This window comes from Notolabrus celidotus, chromosome 23 (assembly GCF_009762535.1).
Source record: "Notolabrus celidotus isolate fNotCel1 chromosome 23, fNotCel1.pri, whole genome shotgun sequence".
In the NCBI taxonomy this organism is placed as follows: Eukaryota; Metazoa; Chordata; class Actinopteri; order Labriformes; family Labridae; genus Notolabrus; species Notolabrus celidotus.
Window position 1 is genome coordinate 7752336 of NC_048294.1, and position 17417 is coordinate 7769752.

The 17417-nt window shown below is 41.8% G+C and overlaps 1 protein-coding gene across 1 annotated transcript; it reads right to left on the bottom strand.

Moving 5' to 3' along the window:
- Positions 1 to 2179: 2179 nt before the first annotated feature.
- Positions 2180 to 17403, bottom strand: aadat (aminoadipate aminotransferase). The gene is made up of 14 exons (XM_034677273.1): positions 17195 to 17403; positions 16629 to 16700; positions 15188 to 15356; positions 7996 to 8128; positions 7818 to 7892; positions 7521 to 7730; positions 7132 to 7197; positions 6969 to 7051; positions 6603 to 6699; positions 6097 to 6158; positions 5896 to 5960; positions 4345 to 4451; positions 2413 to 2514; positions 2180 to 2322 (listed from the first exon to the last, which is right to left on the bottom strand). Exons 2-14 carry the CDS (start codon positions 16693 to 16695, stop codon positions 2281 to 2283), a joined length of 1278 nt encoding a protein of 425 aa, XP_034533164.1. The 5' UTR covers positions 16696 to 16700; positions 17195 to 17403; the 3' UTR covers positions 2180 to 2280.
- Between the last annotated feature and the right edge of the window lie 14 nt (positions 17404 to 17417).

Genomic DNA, 17417 nt, shown 5'->3' on the forward strand with positions numbered 1-17417 from the left:
AGTGAGAAATAAACTCTCTCTGCCAAGGCCACAGAAAAGTCAATAACTGAGTCAATAATGCTCTGTCTATGTATAGATATGGATATTTCAGGGAATGAGTGTGTGGTTGTGTTCTTATTGTGTAGAGAGTTAGAAGTTATGTTTCTTAATTTATGTTTAACAAATATGAAATGGGTTATTTTTGCAGGAATAAAACATCTAAAAACACAAGATAGGCTTAAGATATGTAATGTATTGCTTTAGTTCTAGCTCCCAAAATGGTCACAGTGGACTGCACACTTTAAACTCTTTATATTGAAGGACATTTTGCTGCTTGTGTCTTGTATGAAGGTTGCATTTCATAAGCAAGATATTCTGATTCAACACAGTGCTTTCTTGCATGTGTTACTTCAGTCTTCACAGGGGGATTTTTACCTTTTTTCACAGTGTTCAAGTGTTGCAAAACCCTGAATTTTAAGCCCACCCCTCTGACCCTGTTATCCTTTACGGGTGGTTTTTTCAGCTTAGCACACTTTGAAACCTCACTCACCCCGCTCACAGAGTGCTACACATTAACCCAGCAGGGAGAAAGTCTGTACAAAGGAAAAGAAAACAGTTTCACCAACAGACGAACCTTGAAGTCGTCAGCAGGTTTTGTCATGTGATTGGAAGAAAAATAACACCAAGACAAACTGGTGCTAACTTGTTTGTGGCATTTTGGAGAAAAAGAAACTAGCTCCAGATGAAAAAGAGTTATCAAATGCCAACAAAGAGAGCAACACCTGCTGTGCTAAATAAAGCTGTTTAAAATAATAAATGGAAATGTTAAAAACGTGACCATTTGTCAATCCTGTCCTCAATGTGTTGAAAAGAGACCGTATTGTTTCTAGATGTTGCTGCAAAACTAAAAAATATTTGTACTAGGGAAATGAAACGTAAGAACCACTCCACTGTATATGTAATTTTGAATTATGTATTGTTAATATCATAAAAATATCAAAAGTCCAGACTCAGGCTCCTGCATTAGTTCATCTGTGTAGATAACATAGACTGTAAAAAACATTGATAGAACAAGAGCTCCTCCATGTGAAGCCAGAACTTGTACAGTAGATCTCCCCCTGGTGGCTGGCTGCAGTTTCAGTCCACAAAGCCTGCCTCTTCCATATAAACAGATGGAACATGGGTCAAACTAGAAAATTAAAAAACATGTCAAATACAGTTTTCTTTATAGCTAGTTCATATCAAAGTGTATATTTTTCCAACAAATGAAGTTAAGGTGTTAACTTAAATTTCGGGAAAATACCCCCGCCTAAACCACACCCTCATCACCTGATAAGCCTACTCCAACCGTTTGTCTGTGATTCTTCAATTAACCTTTTTCCTTATCCCTTTCTACTCAACTTGTGCTCGCTTCTTTTATGCCCTTGTCTAATTCCAGGTACAGCCTGGGTCTAGATCAGCTCTGAGACGGAACCCCCAAAATGAGTCTCCTTCTGCTGGGCCACACTACACACAAATAATTCATAAAGTCTTTAAACTCAAATCCTTGTGTAGCACGGTCCTTGCACGTGAAGTATCATTTTAATAAGTTATTTGATTTTAAAGGGTGATTGATTGACAGCTCTGTTGATAAATGCAGCTGGTTACCTGATTAGCAGAGTAGAGGAACAGTGAGGGAAACCTTAACACAAGACTCATTGATCTTTCTTTTACTGTGAGTGTCTGCTTCAAATCAACAGAAGAATCTGTTCTGCTGTGGGCTCTACCACCCTGAGGGATCTTTGACATTTCATTGGTGAGTCATATTTTGCATTTCCATGTGTCTGCAAGCCCGATTGCTTCCATGCATGCCTCCACCAGCCCAATATGAGAGCGCTCATGGAGGTATTCTTTTGGCCTCACACCTCACAATGGGAGGAGATTGAGGCAGGCTGTCCATACTAGTATATAGTCAATGCTAAATACAAATTAACTCATAAATGGATAAAACTTTAGTTGAAATTTGCAGATTTTTGTCAAGCAGCACTTATAATCATTGCACTTTGCACAAAAGACACTCAAACATTAATCTAAAGTGCATTTAGTGTTTCAAAAGACTCTTAACTGTGAGCACCGACTCCTTGTGGATAGATATGCATCCATATGAACACCTAAGAGATAACAGGATGTCGTATGATGAAGTCACAAATAACAAAACCTCTGACAAAATACATTCAAATTTTATTTAACATTTTAACATAAAAGCTTCAAAAATACATTTAAATACAGCATCTATTATGGGGGGGGGGAGACACTCTTTGATCATAAAGCTTCTTTGATGAGAGAGGAAAGTCTTCTGAAGGCCTGGAGAAAGATTTGTAAAAGATTAGCTTTCATATAAAAAGTGTATTGAGGTATGATTCTGTGTGTGTCAGTGTGTGCGTGTGTTTGAACCTCATCCATCTGCTCTGGTGTGGACAGTGAAAAGGCCGCTCTGACGTAGGGACAGGGGTCACTGCTGTTGATCATGAAGACGCCTCCAGGAACCAGCAACACCTTTATTACACGCACACAAACACACAAGTTTAAGTTTCAACCAAAGAGATCTTTTCATTCATTAGATTCAGACTTAGAGAAAGAAACATGGATTATTCTTCTTTGTGGAAAATAAAACGTCTTGATGTCGCTGCTCAAGACAGACAGTAGCCTAACATTGTCAATAAGTTGCTGGTCTTACACCTTGGTTTAGTACAGATTTAACAAATCATATCTATGGCACACTCTGTAGACATCTGATGCTTGGGTTTTGAACCTGAGTGAACCACCGTTTAAAAGGACAAACTAATGAAAGCAGATTTAGGTCCGTACAAAAGGCTTTGATGCCCCTTCTCTGAACTTGATTCGGTGAGTTAAACATTGATTGCTGAGGCAACAACAAAACTAACTTGTTTTGAAAGAAAACTCACATTAGTCTGATGAGAAAACCTGACACTGAGTTTTCAACCAACCACCATAGAGGACTGAAGTCAACACTTGACATTTGGGTGACGTCACAATCTGACAAAACCTCATGCTGGGTTAATGACCGAGATGGTTTAGGTTTAACAACAAAACCTGAAGTCGGGTTGAAAACCAAACACAAGTTTGGTTTGACGGCAAAACTTGATGCTGGGCTGGTCTCGCCACCTGACATCAGGGTGACCCTCAAATTTGACGTTGGGTTGATGACAACACCTTTTATTTGGTTAAAGACTTACATGATGGCTGTCTAACATGAGTCTGGTCCTGCTGGAGGTTTCTGCCTGTTAAAGGAAGTTTGTCCTTGCCACTGTAACTTGCTAAATGCTGCAAAGTGCTCTGCTAATGGTGGATTAAGATGAGATCAGACTGAGTCCTGTCTGTAAAATGGGACTAGATCTTATCCTGTCTTGATGTTGGGTCTTGGTAGTTATATAACATAATGTACGGACTAGACCTGCTCTGTTTGTAAAGAGTCTTTAGATAACGTTTGTTGTGATTTGCTGATATATAGCTAAAGATTGATTGATTAATGTACAAACCTGACACTGGGTTGACGACAGAGCATGGCGCTCGGTTGACATTAACTGCTGACATTGATATGATGTCAAAACCTGACATTTGGATGACAACACAATCTGATATTGGGCTGACGTCAACACCTGATATTGGGTGGAGTCTAAGGCTGACTTTAAGGATGATGTCATCAGCTTAAACATGGTTGATGTCAGGACCTGACATTATTTTGACGTTTAAACCTGACATTGGGTTGACATAAAAACTTGATGATAGTTTGACTTCATAAACTTTAAGTTGGTTTTATTCCAAACCTGACGTAGTTTTGGAAAATTATTTTCTGTGTCAGTTATTATTTCATATCTGAGGTGAACCACCTCTTGTGAATCTTTTCTGTCTGGGGTGTAGAGGTTTTAAATATCCTGCAGAAACCCTGATTCTGCCTGCCCTTGTTTATACATGTCTTATTAGCTATTGACTCTCTGGGACTTACAAACGCTCTCTGTATGCAAGTATGCGAGTATGTGTGTGTATGCGTGCGTGCGTGCGTGTGTGTGTGGGAGGCTAAACGCTCTGTTGCCAGACCCACTTACTGAGCACATAATAGTCCCCATACACACAAATCCTACACTCTATTGAGACAGAAACCCTGTCTCACCCGTGGTACAAAACAGCTGCTGACAAACACGGAGATCCAGAGAGCAAAGAGTATCAAACTGCATTCTGGGTAGTCTTTTTTTTTTTTTTACATATTTCACAACAGTAAGTCTGTGTTAGCTATGAAGAGACAGATTTAAGACCTTTTTTCATAATAACATTCACAAAAAGAGATTACATCAGTTGTGTGCTGACCTCTTTCTCCAGAGCTTTCTCCATGATGAGCTGCTGAGTATCTGCTATACCCTTCAGTTTCATCCACAGGAACATACCTGCTGACGGGGTGTGCCACTCTGCTACATCTACAAACACACACAAACACACATCAAAACATACAGGCTGAATAAAGACGATGAAGATCAAAGAAAAAGGTCTCCCATGTGTTCGTGTGTGTGTGTTGTAACTTCAAACAGCAGGGTTTACCTCTGGTGCTTTTTTTGTTTCTGTATTTTCAAAGTTTTAAAACGATACAACTAAATCTGAATCTCACATACTGCGATAAATCTGTTAACACCTCCACTGCTCCTGGTTTGTTTTTTGAACAAGTGAAAAGAATCAGGATGTATCACTAAATTCCCTTCACATGGTGTTCTGTGAATGGCCACTAGGTGGTGCCTTCAGACAACTTTTCACATGTGAACCTTCTGGATGCCTCTAAAACTTGTAACAATAACACAAAAAAACAACAACAGTTAAAAAACCAGACATTATGTAGAAGAAGAACCAAGTACCCTCACACTTTAAGATCTCTTTAAATTTTTTCAAATGTATTTGACTGAATTTCAATGGAGGAAAAACTAGAATTTACAGAATATTAAATGTTTCTCCGCGTCAGTATCGTCTGTGGGTTTTTATAGCTTTTATATAGAAATAGTTCATCACTTGATATTTTTTATTTTTTATTTTTTTAATTTCTTTATTGGGGTTTTTTCTTTTTCCACATACAAATTGAAAAAGTCTGAGACCCTTTGATATTTTTTGGTATATTATCACTTTATGTTTTTTTGCTTTAGCAGTAAAGAACATTAATATTTGTGTATTAGTACAGAAAATTAAAGCCCCCCTCTGGAGTTTTTTTTAAACAAACAAAACTTGAATGTTAATTTCATTTTAAAATAATAATCTAAAAAGTATGTTCAGTGAACTTTCTCGCTCACAAAAACATATGCAAGGGTAATACTGACTTCAGACAGTCCTGTAGCTTTGTGAACCCTCTTCCCCCAACCCATTACTAAAACTTCCAGTGACTGTGATTTTCAGGTCTGTTAGTCTCTGTTAGTCATCCTCTTTGCAAACTGTACAACTCCTCCCTCTGATCACTGATCAGTAACCTATACTCTGTGCAATAGCATACAATAACCGTGCATGACACTGTGCCATATCCCTGCCACTTTAACATCCTGTATATAATACCTTCATTCCTAGCGCTTATGTACATAGCTAACTCTAATCTGGGCTTCTGTATATACTTTATCATCATTATATTTTATTTCATTTTATTCCTTCTCCTATTAATATCTTGACTTTTTCATACTGTTTATAAGAGCTCTGTAATAACTGAGTTTCCCCCTGGGATAAATTAAGTATTTCTGATTCCTGTTTGTAAAGATTTGGCAGAATGTTGTAATTTCATAAATGTATAAATGGAGTCTGGGGTACCAATAACAACCTGAATTCTGGAGTGAATGTCATACGCTCCCATAAAAAATGTAATACCCTGTGTTTGTATTTTTTTTTACCACAAACCTTTGAGCCACTTGTCTGCAGAGCTGATCATTGCATCTCGCTGTTTGCTGTAAAAATCAATCACCCTGTGAAAGGAAGAAAAGATTCAATTCATCACTATAAAGATATGGATGTGACTTTGTCATCAATGCAGACACTAAGAGGATCAAATCATTGTCTGAACCAGTCGACCCATGTCATGCAGATCAAGGTGAGACATACCTGTCTATGTGCTGGAGGAAACCCTCCTGCCCCCAGCTGTGCAGCAACTGAGACACCATGAGCTGAGAGGAGGCAGGAGACAGGTTTATCACGTGTTATTCAAAAAAGGAACAAAGTTATTTGACAGTGAAATGACTCTGCAGCACTTTGTCAACCTTCAGGTCTGTGTTCAACACACAGAGAAAGTGATGTCCAAGCATGACACATGTTTGTATGTTTGTTCTGGCCTGTGTTCAAGATTCAAGAAAGCTTATTGTTAAATACAAGCATGTTTTTTAAATCCTTTCCTGTTTTAGTCCAGATTATACAACAGATTTGAATGCTTCTTTAAACTGCTTCCTATCACCAATCAGTCGTCAGTCTCCTCATCACAGGAGTAAAAGCAAATCAATAAATGACAAAGTTACTCCTCACAGTCGAAAGCTGTTTGCAGATAAACCTGCAGAGCGACTAGCTGAGCGAGCAGGAGGGTGTGGTCTTGTGATATCAAAGTGTTCATCATTCACCTGTGTGAAGGTGCTTGTGTGCATTGTGGAGGCCTGGATGTGCAGCACCACACGGTCTACCAGAGGCTTGGGTCCGGTCACAAAACCGATCCTCAGCCTGAAACGTAGAGACACACAGAGAAGTGGTCAGAAACAAGAAGTGAAGTACTCAGAAAGAGATCGTTCTTTTTCACCTGATGTGGAAACATTAGACCCAAACTGCTACATAGTCTTAGTTTGCATCCTCTGTTGTCCATCTATGTTGAGATAGCATATTCAACATAGTCAACGCCATCGTTAAGCCTCAATGGGTGATGTCACTGAGGCTCTGCGCAGGTTTGATACAGTCGGAGACACAAACAAACACACACTCAGATTTAGACACACCCTGAAGACAGGATCTTGGAGAACGAGTCTGTCCTGATGATCCTCCCGTCAACGTCCATGGAGAGAAACGTCGGTGCCCATGGCTAACAAATAAATAAATCAGTCTGGGCAGTAAATTGAATCTCACCTCAAGAAAAATGATGTCAGGAAATTATTTTTGTACCTTTTCAAACTGCAGGAAGTAGTAGGGGTCGTCCTCGATGATGAGCATGTCATACTGCCGGGCCAACTGTTACAAACATGGGGAGAGAACAACAGAGTGAGTGTGCAGAGAAAACAGCTCAACAAAAAGCTCTGATCAGAGTCAGCTCTTTGATGATAACTTTGCATTAATTAGAAGCTCTTAAAAAATACAACTTCTCGTTTAACCAACACAGCAAGGCTGTGTCTGGTTCTGCTCCACCTGTCTGCCTGTTATAAGGAAGTTGCTCTTGCAACTGTTACAAAGTGCTTTCTAATCAGTGGATTCATTTAGGTGTAAATAACATAAACAGTATCGTCTACACCTGTCTTAACTTTACAGATAAAGCTGAGTCTGAGCTCTTGACAAACCTCGTACACTTCCTGCTTCCTCTGAGTCGTCATGGATGCACCGGTGGGGTTTCCCCCATTGGGGATGGTGTATAGGATCTTGGGAGCATCACTACCAGGCTTTTGGACCTCTGAGGGGTCCCAACGAGACAAAACCTCCTTAAGTGCAGCAGGTATCATACCGTGCTGATCGCTGGGAACATTGATTAAGTTGCATCCCATCGGCTGGAGCTGCAGAAGAAAAGAGAAACTTAGAGTGTTACAGCAGCTTGAGTCATTATGTACATCTCTGTGTTTTGTTAAAAGAAGGTCTCTCACTGCTGCAAGAGTGCCTGAATATGTAGGTGCATCCAGCAGGACGTTGTCTCCGGGGTTGACCAGCATCTCAAACACCTAAAAAACACCAGATATATAAAAACAACCATAAAACAAAGGATGGGGTCCAGGTTGAGGATTAAAGTTCTCTTAAAAGGTAAATAGTGCACAGCAGCTGTACCTTACAGAGCCCCTCCTGGCTCCCTGTGGTCACACACATGTCCATCTGGCCGTTCTCAGGGGAGAAGTTTGCTGTCGGAGGGTTGTGGAGGTTCTTCTGGAGGTTCTTCATCCATGTCAGCAGCTCAGGAATTCTACACAGGAAGACAAATTTGGATATAACAAGACGCAGGACAAAACCTCTATACAGTGGCAGTAGAATTAAACCTGACCCTAAGCCTAAGCCTAACCCTAATCATAAGCCTAACCCTAATCCAAACCCTAACCCTAACCCTAATCCAAACACTAACCCTAATCCAAACCCTAACCCTAACCCAAACCCTAACCCTAACCCTAATCCGAACCCTAACCCTAGTCCAAACCCTAACCCTAACCCTAATCCGAACCCTAACCCTAGTCCAAACCCTAACCCTAACCCTAATCCAAACCCTAACCGTAATCCAAACCCTAACCCTAACCCTAATCCAAACCCTAACCCTAATCCAAACCCTAACCCTAATCCAAACCCTAACCCTAACCCTAACCCTAATCCAAACCCTAACCCTAGCCCTAATCCACACCCATACCCTAATCCAAACCCTAACCTTAATCCAAACCCTAACCCTAACCCAAACCCTAACCCTAGCCCTAATCCGAACCCTAACCCTAGTCCAAACCCTAACCCCAACCCTAATCCAAACCCTAACCGTAATCCAAACCCTAACCCTAACCCTAATCAAAACCCTAACCCTAACCCTAAACCAAACCCTAACCCTAATCCGAACCCTAACCCTAATCCAAACCCTAACCCTAATCCAAACCCTAACCCTAATCAACACCCATACCCATACCCTAACCCTAATCCAAATCCTAACCCTAATCAAAACCCTTATCCAAACCCTAACCCTAATCCAAACCCTAACCCTAATCCAAACCCTAACCCTAATCCAAGCCCTAACCCTAACCCTAATCCAAGCCCCAACCCTAATCCAAGCCCCAACCCTAATCCAAACCCTAACCCTAATCATAACCATAATCAAAACCCTAACCCTAATCCAAGCCCTAACCCTAATCCAAACCCTAACCCTAACCCTACTCAAAACCCTAACCCTCACCCTAATCCAAACCCTAACCCTAATCCAAACCCTGACACTAACCCTAATCCAAACTCTAACCCTAATCCAAACCCTAACCCTAACCCTAATCCACACCCATACCCTAATCCAAACCCTAACCCTAACCCTAATCCAAACCCTAACCCTAATCCACACCGATACCCTAATCCATACCCTAACCCTAATCCAAACCCTAACCCTAATCCAAACACTAACCCTAATCCAAACCCTAACCCTAACCCAAACCCTAACCCTAACCCTAATCCGAACCCTAACCCTAGTCTAAACCCTAACCCTAACCCTAATCCGAACCCTAACCCTAGTCCAAACCCTAACCCTAACCCTAATCCAAACCCTAACCGTAATCCAAACCCTAACCCTAACCCTAATCCAAACCCTAACCCTAATCCAAACCCTAACCCTAATCCAAACCCTAACCCTAACCCTAACCCTAATCCAAACCCTAACCCTAGCCCTAATCCACACCCATACCCTAATCCAAACCCTAGCCTTAATCCAAACCCTAACCCTAACCCAAACCCTAACCCTAGCCCTAATCCGAACCCTAACCCTAGTCCAAACCCTAACCCCAACCCTAATCCAAACCCTAACCGTAATCCAAACCCTAACCCTAACCCTAATCAAAACCCTAACCCTAACCCTAAACCAAACCCTAACCCTAATCCAAACCCTAACTCTAACCCTAACCCTAATCCGAACCCTAACCCTAATCCAAACCCTAACCCTAATCCAAACCCTAACCCTAATCAACACCCATACCCATACCCTAACCCTAATCCAAATCCTAACCCTAATCAAAACCCTTATCCAAACCCTAACCCTAATCCAAACCCTAACCCTAATCCAAACCCTAACCCTAATCCAAGCCCTAACCCTAACCCTAATCCAAGCCCCAACCCTAATCCAAGCCCCAACCCTAATCCAAACCCTAACCCTAATCATAACCATAATCAAAACCCTAACCCTAATCCAAGCCCTAACCCTAATCCAAACCCTAACCCTAACCCTACTCAAAACCCTAACCCTCACCCTAATCCAAACCCAAACCCTAATCCAAACCCTGACACTAACCCTAATCCAAACTCTAACCCTAATCCAAACCCTAACCCTAACCCTAATCCACACCCATACCCTAATCCAAACCCTAACCCTAACCCTAATCCAAACCCTAACCCTGATCCACACCGATACCCTAATCCATACCCTAACCCTAATCCAAACCCTAACCCTAATCCACACCGATACCCTAATCCAAACCCTAACCCTAATCCAAACCCTAACCGTAATCCAAACCCTAACCCTAATCCAAACCCTAACCCCTAATCCAAACCCTAACCCTAACCCTAATCCACACCCATACCCTAATCCAAACCCTAACCCTAATCCAAACCCTAACCCAAACCCTAACCCTAATCCGAACCCTAACCCTAATCCAAACCCTAACCCTAACCCTAATCCAAACCCTAACCCTAAACCAAACCCTAACCCTAATCCAAACCCTAACTCTAACCCTAATCCGAACCCTAACCCTAATCCAAACCCTAACTCTAACCCTAATCCAAACCCTAACCCTAACCCAAAACCACACCCATACCCTAATCCAAACCCTAACCCTTATCCAAACCCTGACCCAAACCCTAACCCTAACCCTAATCCAAACCCTAACCCTAATCAAAACCCATATCCAACCCTAACCCTAATCCAAACCCTAACCCTAATCCAAACCCTAACCCTAATCCAAGCCCTAACCCTAATCTAAGCCCCAACCCTAATCCAAGCCCCAACCCTAATCCAAGCCCCAACCCTAATCCAAACCCTAACCGTAATCCTAACCCTAATCAAAACCCTAACCCTAGTCCAAGCCCTAACCCTAATCCAAGCCCTAACCCTAATCCAAACCCTAACCCTAATCCAAACCCTAACCCTAACCCTAATCCAAACCCTAACCCTAATCCAAACCCTAACCCTAACCCTAATCCAAACCCTAACCGTAATCCAAACCCTAACCCTAAACCAAACCCTAACCCTAATCCAAACCCTAACCCTAACCCTAATCCGAACCCTAACCCTAATCCAAACCCTAACCCTAACCCTAATCCAAACCCTAACCCTAACCCTAATCCACACCCATACCCTAATCCAAACCCTAACCCTTATCCAAACCCTAACCCAAACCCTAACCCTAACCCTAATCCAAACCCTAACCCTAATCAAAACCCATATCCAACCCTAACCCTATTCCAAACCCTAACCCTAATCCAAGCCCTAACCCTAATCCAAACCCTAACCCTAATCCAAACCCTAACCCTAACCCTAATCCAAACCCTAACCCTAATCCAAACCCTAACCCTAATCCAAACCCTAACCGTAATCCTAACCCTAATCAAAACCCTAACCCTAATCCAAGCCCTAACCCTAATCCAAGCCCTAACCCTAATCCAAACCCTAACCCTATTCCAAACCCTAACCCTAATCCAACCCTAACCCTAATCCAAACCCTAACCCTAATCCGAACCCTAACCCTAATCCAAACCCTAACTCTAACCCTAATCCAAACCCTAACCCTAACCCTAATCCACACCCATACCCTAATCCAAACCCTAACCCTTATCCAAACCCTGACCCAAACCCTAACCCTAACCCTAATCCAAACCCTAACCCTAATCAAAACCCATATCCAACCCTAACCCTAATCCAAACCCTAACCCTAATCCAAACCCTAACCCTAATCCAAGCCCTAACCCTAACCCTAATCTAATCCCCAAACCCTAATCCAAGCCCCAACCCTAATCCAAGCCCCAACCCTAATCCAAACTCTAACCGTAATCCTAACCCTAATCAAAACCTTAACCCTAGTCCAAGCCCTAACCCTAATCCAAGCCCTAACCCTAATCCAAACCCTAACCCTAATCCAAACCCTAACCCTAACCCTAATCCAAACCCTAACCGTAATCCAAACCCTAACCCTAAACCAAACCCTAACCCTAATCCAAACCCTAACCCTCACCCTAATCCGAACGCTTACCCTAATCCAAACCCTAACCCTAACCCTAACCCTAATCCTAACCCTAATCCAAACCCTAACCCTAATCCGAACCCTAACCCTAATCCAAACCCTAACTCTAACCCTAATCCAAACCCTAACCCTAATCCAAACCCTAACCCTAATCCGAACCCTAACCCTAATCCAAACCCTAACCCTAATCCGAACCCTAACCCTAATCCAAACCCTAACTCTAACCCTAATCCAAACCCTAACCCTAACCCTAATCCACACCCATACCCTAATCCAAACCCTAACCCTTATCCAAACCCTGACCCAAACCCTAACCCTAACCCTAATCCAAACCCTAACCCTAATCAAAACCCATATCCAACCCTAACCCTAATCCAAACCCTAACCCTAATCCAAACCCTAACCCTAATCCAAGCCCTAACCCTAACCCTAATCTAATCCCCAAACCCTAATCCAAGCCCCAACCCTAATCCAAGCCCCAACCCTAATCCAAACTCTAACCGTAATCCTAACCCTAATCAAAACCTTAACCCTAGTCCAAGCCCTAACCCTAATCCAAGCCCTAACCCTAATCCAAACCCTAACCCTAATCCAAACCCTAACCCTAACCCTAATCCAAACCCTAACCGTAATCCAAACCCTAACCCTAAACCAAACCCTAACCCTAATCCAAACCCTAACCCTAACCCTAATCCACACCCATACCCTAATCCAAACCCTAACCCTTATCCAAACCCTAACCCAAACCCTAACCCTAACCCTAATCCAAACCCTAACCCTAATCAAAACCCATATCCAACCCTAACCCTATTCCAAACCCTAACCCTAATCCAAGCCCTAACCCTAATCCTAATCCAAGCCCCAACCCTAATCCAAACCCTAACCCTAACCCTAATCCAAGCCCTAACCCTAACCCTAATCCAAGCCCCAACCCTAATCCAAATCCTAACCGTAATCCTAACCCTAATCAAAGCCCTAACCCTAATCCAAGCCCTAACCCTAATCCAAGCCCTAACCCTAATCCAAACCCTAACCCTAATCCAAACCCTAACCCTAACCCTAACCCTAATCCAAACCCTAACCCTAATCCAAACCCTAACCCTAATCCAAACCCTAACCCTAATCCAAACCCTAACCCTAACCCTAACCGTAATCCAAACCCTAACCCTAACCCTAATCCAAACTCTAGGGTTTTGATTAGGGTTAGGGTTTGGATTAGGGTTAGGGTTAGGGTTAGGGTTAGGGTTTGGATTAGGGTTAGGGTTTGGATTAGGGTTAGGGTTTGGATTAGGGTTAGGGTTAGGATAAGGGTTTGGATTAGGGTTAAGATTAGGGTTAGGGTTTGGATTAGGGTCTGGGTGTGGATTAGGTTTAGGGTTAGGGTTAGGGTTTCGATTAGGGTTAGGGTTCGGATTAGGGTTAGGGTTAGGGTTTGGATTAGGGTTAGGGTTAGGGTTTGGATTAGGGTTAGGGTTTGGATTGGGGTATGAGTGTGGATTAGGACTAGGGTTAGGGTTTGGATTAGGGTTAGGGTTTGGATTGGGGTATGGGTGTGGATTAGGGTTAGGGTTAGGGTTTGGATCAGGGTATGGGTGTGGATTAGGGTTAGGGTTTGGGTTAGGTTTTGGATTAGGGTTTGGATTAGGGTTAGGGTTTGGATTAGGGTTAGGGTTTGGATTAGGGGTAGGGTTCGGATTGGGGTTAGGGTTAGGGTTAGGGTTTTGATTAGGGTTAGGGTTAGGGTTTGGATTGGGGTTTAGGTGGATTAGGGTTAGGGTTAGGGCTTGGTTTAGGGTTAGGGTTAGGGTTTGGATTAGGGTTAGGGTATGGATTAGGGTTTGGATTACGGTTAGGGTTTGGATTAGGGTTAGGGTTAGGGTTAGGATTTGGATTAGGGTTAGGGTTTGGATTAGGTTTAGGATTAGGGTTAGGATTAGGGTCAGGGTTTGGATTTAGGTTAGGGTTTGGTTTAGGGTTAGGGTTCGGATTAGGGTTAGGGTTAGGGTTTGGATTAGGGTTAGGGTTTGGATTAGGGTTAGGGTTAGGGTTTGGATTGGGGTATGGGGGTGGATTAGGGTTAGGGTTAGGGTTTGGTTTAGGGTTAGGGTTAGGGTTTGGATTAGGGTAAGGGTTTGGATTAGGGTTAGGGTTTGGATTAGGGTTAGGGTTTGGATTAGGGTTTGGTTTAGGGTTAGGGTTCGGATTAGGGTTAGGGTTAGGGTTTGGATTAGGGTTAGGGTTTGGATTAGGGTTAGGGTTAGGGTTTGGATTGGGGTATGGGGGTGGATTAGGGTTAGGGTTAGGGTTTGGTTTAGGGCTAGGGTTAGGGTTTGGATTAGGGTTAGGGTTTGGATTAGGGTTAGGGTTTTGATTAGGGTTTGGATTAGGGTTAGGGTTTGGATTAGGGTTAGGGTTTGGATAAGGGTTAGGGTTAGGGTTAGGGTTTGGATTAGGGTTAGGGTTAGGGTTTGGATTAGGGTTAGGATTAGGGTTAGGATTAGGGTTAGGGTTTGGATTAGGGTTAGGATTAGTGTTAGGATTAGGGTAAGGGTTTGGATTAGGGTTAGGGTTTGGATTAGGGTTAGGATTAGGGTTTGGATTAGGGTTAGGGTTTGGATTAGGGTTAGGGTTAGGCTTTGGATTAGGGTTAGGGTTTGGAGTACGGTTAGGATTAGGGTTTGGATTAGGGTTACGGTTAAGGTTTGGATTAGGGTTAGGGTTTGGAGTACGGTTAGGATTAGGGTTTGGATTAGGGTTATGGTTAAGGTTTGGATTAGGGTTTGGATAAGGGTTTGGGTTAGGGTTTGGGTTAGGGTTTGGATTAGGGTTAGGGTTTGGATAAGGGTTTGGGTTAGGGTTTGGGTTAGGGTTTGGATTAGGGTTGGGGTTTGGATTAGGGTTAGGGTTTGGATTAGGGTTAGGGTTAGGGTTTGGATTAGGGTTTGGGTTAGGGTTAACCCTATCCCTAACCCTAATCCAATCCCTAACCCTAACCCTAACCCTTTTCCAAACCCTTACCCTAATCATTGGCATTTTATAGGCTTCTTGTCTCTAAGTCTCACCCGTTAGAAGCGGAGTACTGCAGAGCCCTTTTCATCGCCGTCTCATCAAATGTCACTGTCTCTCCGTTTTTCACCTTAATGGACGCTGACTGGAAAGGGAAGGTGTTTGGGTTGGGTGCTCCTCCAGCCAGGGAGATAAGGGATGGTGGCGAGCGCTGCTGCAGCTCGGCTTCACGGGGTAAATAAACAATATATAAAAAGGTAAATGTCTAAATAACTTCAGATATACATGACATGAGGTAGAAACAAGGTATAATAAGGTGAGTTTGAGGCATATCTTGATATCTTGACCTAATTCCCAGATATTTAATCTTGGTATCCTGTAAATGTAAATTTGTTTTGGCCTTGGTAAAAGTGTTTTGCTATTGTAATTTTGTTTTATAAAATGTAAAAATGATTTCTTTTAAATGTAAATTTGTCGCCAAATTTGTAATAGTGTTTCATCTTTTGTAAATTTGTTTGCTTAAATGTAAATTTGTCTCAAACTTTGTGAAAGTGTTTAATCTTTTGTAAATTTGTTTGTCCTTCAGGGCCACCGTAGAAATGTTTTTTGGTTTCTGTATTGTTTTATTTCTTTCTGAATTTTGCACAAAACAATAAAGCAAGTGAATTACAAAAACATCACAGCAGTATCATTCTTCAGTGTGTTTCTGTGTAAGATTGCCAGAGGTGTCGTGACAAAGTACAAATACTTTGTTACCTTACTTAAGTAGGAATTTTGGGTATCTATACTTTACTGGAGTAATTATTTTTCAGACGACTTTTTACTACTACAATTATCTGTACTTTCTACTCCTTACAATTAAAAAAAAGCCTCTTTACTCCTGTTTCACTTCGGCTTGTTTTCATTCCGGCTTGTCATCATTAAAGAAACCCACATTTATGTACATTTACATTACAATAAAGGTTATTGATAACATGCCTGTGAAGTTTGACTTTTTGCACCATTACAATACTTATAGGCAATTAGTCATCATATCTTCCGCTCCATGAAACATGTTAATGCTCAGTAGTACATATGGTTCTTTAATGTATTTACATTTCAATGGGCAGAAATGCGGCTGAAACAGGTGCAACCCAAATATTCAACATTAACACATTAATGGAACATTTTAGTCATTATGGCCTTTAGAAACGTGTTTTTTTTGGGAGGTGGGGTAGTGCACTATAGACCCCTGTGGTACAGCCTAACTTTAGTCCTTAATGACATTTTTTCCCCTTACATTACTTTTACTTTTACACTGCAAGTAGTTTTGAAACCAGTACTTTTACACTTTTGAGTAAAAAGCTTGAGCTGATACTTCAACTTCTACAGAAGTCTTTTTAAACCTTAGTATCAATACTTCTACTTGAGTAATGAATGTGAATACTTTTGAAACCTCTGAAGATTGCACAGATTAAACCTTTGAAACATAAAGCAGAATCGCAGAAATATACTCACTCAGCATCCTAATGGGCGAGGGCTTTCTGGCTGCGCTGACAGCTGTCAAAAACCGAGCGTAATTCATGATTCCTGTCAGATTACAACATAGAAAGCATCCAGTCACATTAGCACGCAGATTAATGCATGATTCATTTGTTTGTTTATGTTTTCAGATGTGTTTACTTGGAAATTAAACCACCACTTGTTACTTGTGTCTAAATGCATGTAAGATATGACCAAGGAAGCTTATGTCTTAAATATTTTATTTAATACAAACATATGCATGCATGTTAAACGTTTTATCTGATTTATTTGTGAGCAAAGACGACTCTACACTTAATTAATCCCATTTTTTAATGCTTGCAGTCGGATTAAATGTCTATTTTTCCTTACACAACAGTAATTTTCATAACACTGACAGTACTGTAAAGTTAGACACCATGAGTCCACGGTGAGCAAACAGAGACACCGGCAGGGACACACAGTCCATTAGGAGCAGGTAAGCAAACACGAGGCAGGATTTATAAAGTAAATTTAACAGTATTTACAGAGTGGACTCAGACACGTTCAACTGTGTGACTGACCTTGCGTATCGCAGCTCGAGCGCCTCGGTGGCTTCTGGTTAATGAAGTACGTAATACCCTGAAATCAAGGGGGCGTCACCGGCACGTGAACTACATTACCCAAACCGGTGCGTCTGCTTTACTTGCGTGACTAATGACGTTTTTGATATTGTATCAGTGATTTAAATGGTTAACAATTAAAGTTATTTATTTATTCACGATAACCGAAATTTAAAAGAGAATT

Excerpts from the sequence above, each read along its gene's own strand:
- aadat (XM_034677273.1), bottom strand. The coding sequence starts at position 16,695 with ATGAATTACGCTCGGTTTTTGACAGCTGTCAGCGCAGCCAGAAAGCCC. Across the intron at positions 7,893-7,995 it reads GCCAGGAGGGGCTCTGTAAG|GTGTTTGAGATGCTGGTCAA; the intron begins GTACAGCTGCTG and ends GGTGTTTTTTAG. Across the intron at positions 5,961-6,096 it reads TTCCTCCAGCACATAGACAG|GGTGATTGATTTTTACAGCA; the intron begins GTATGTCTCACC and ends TTCCTTTCACAG.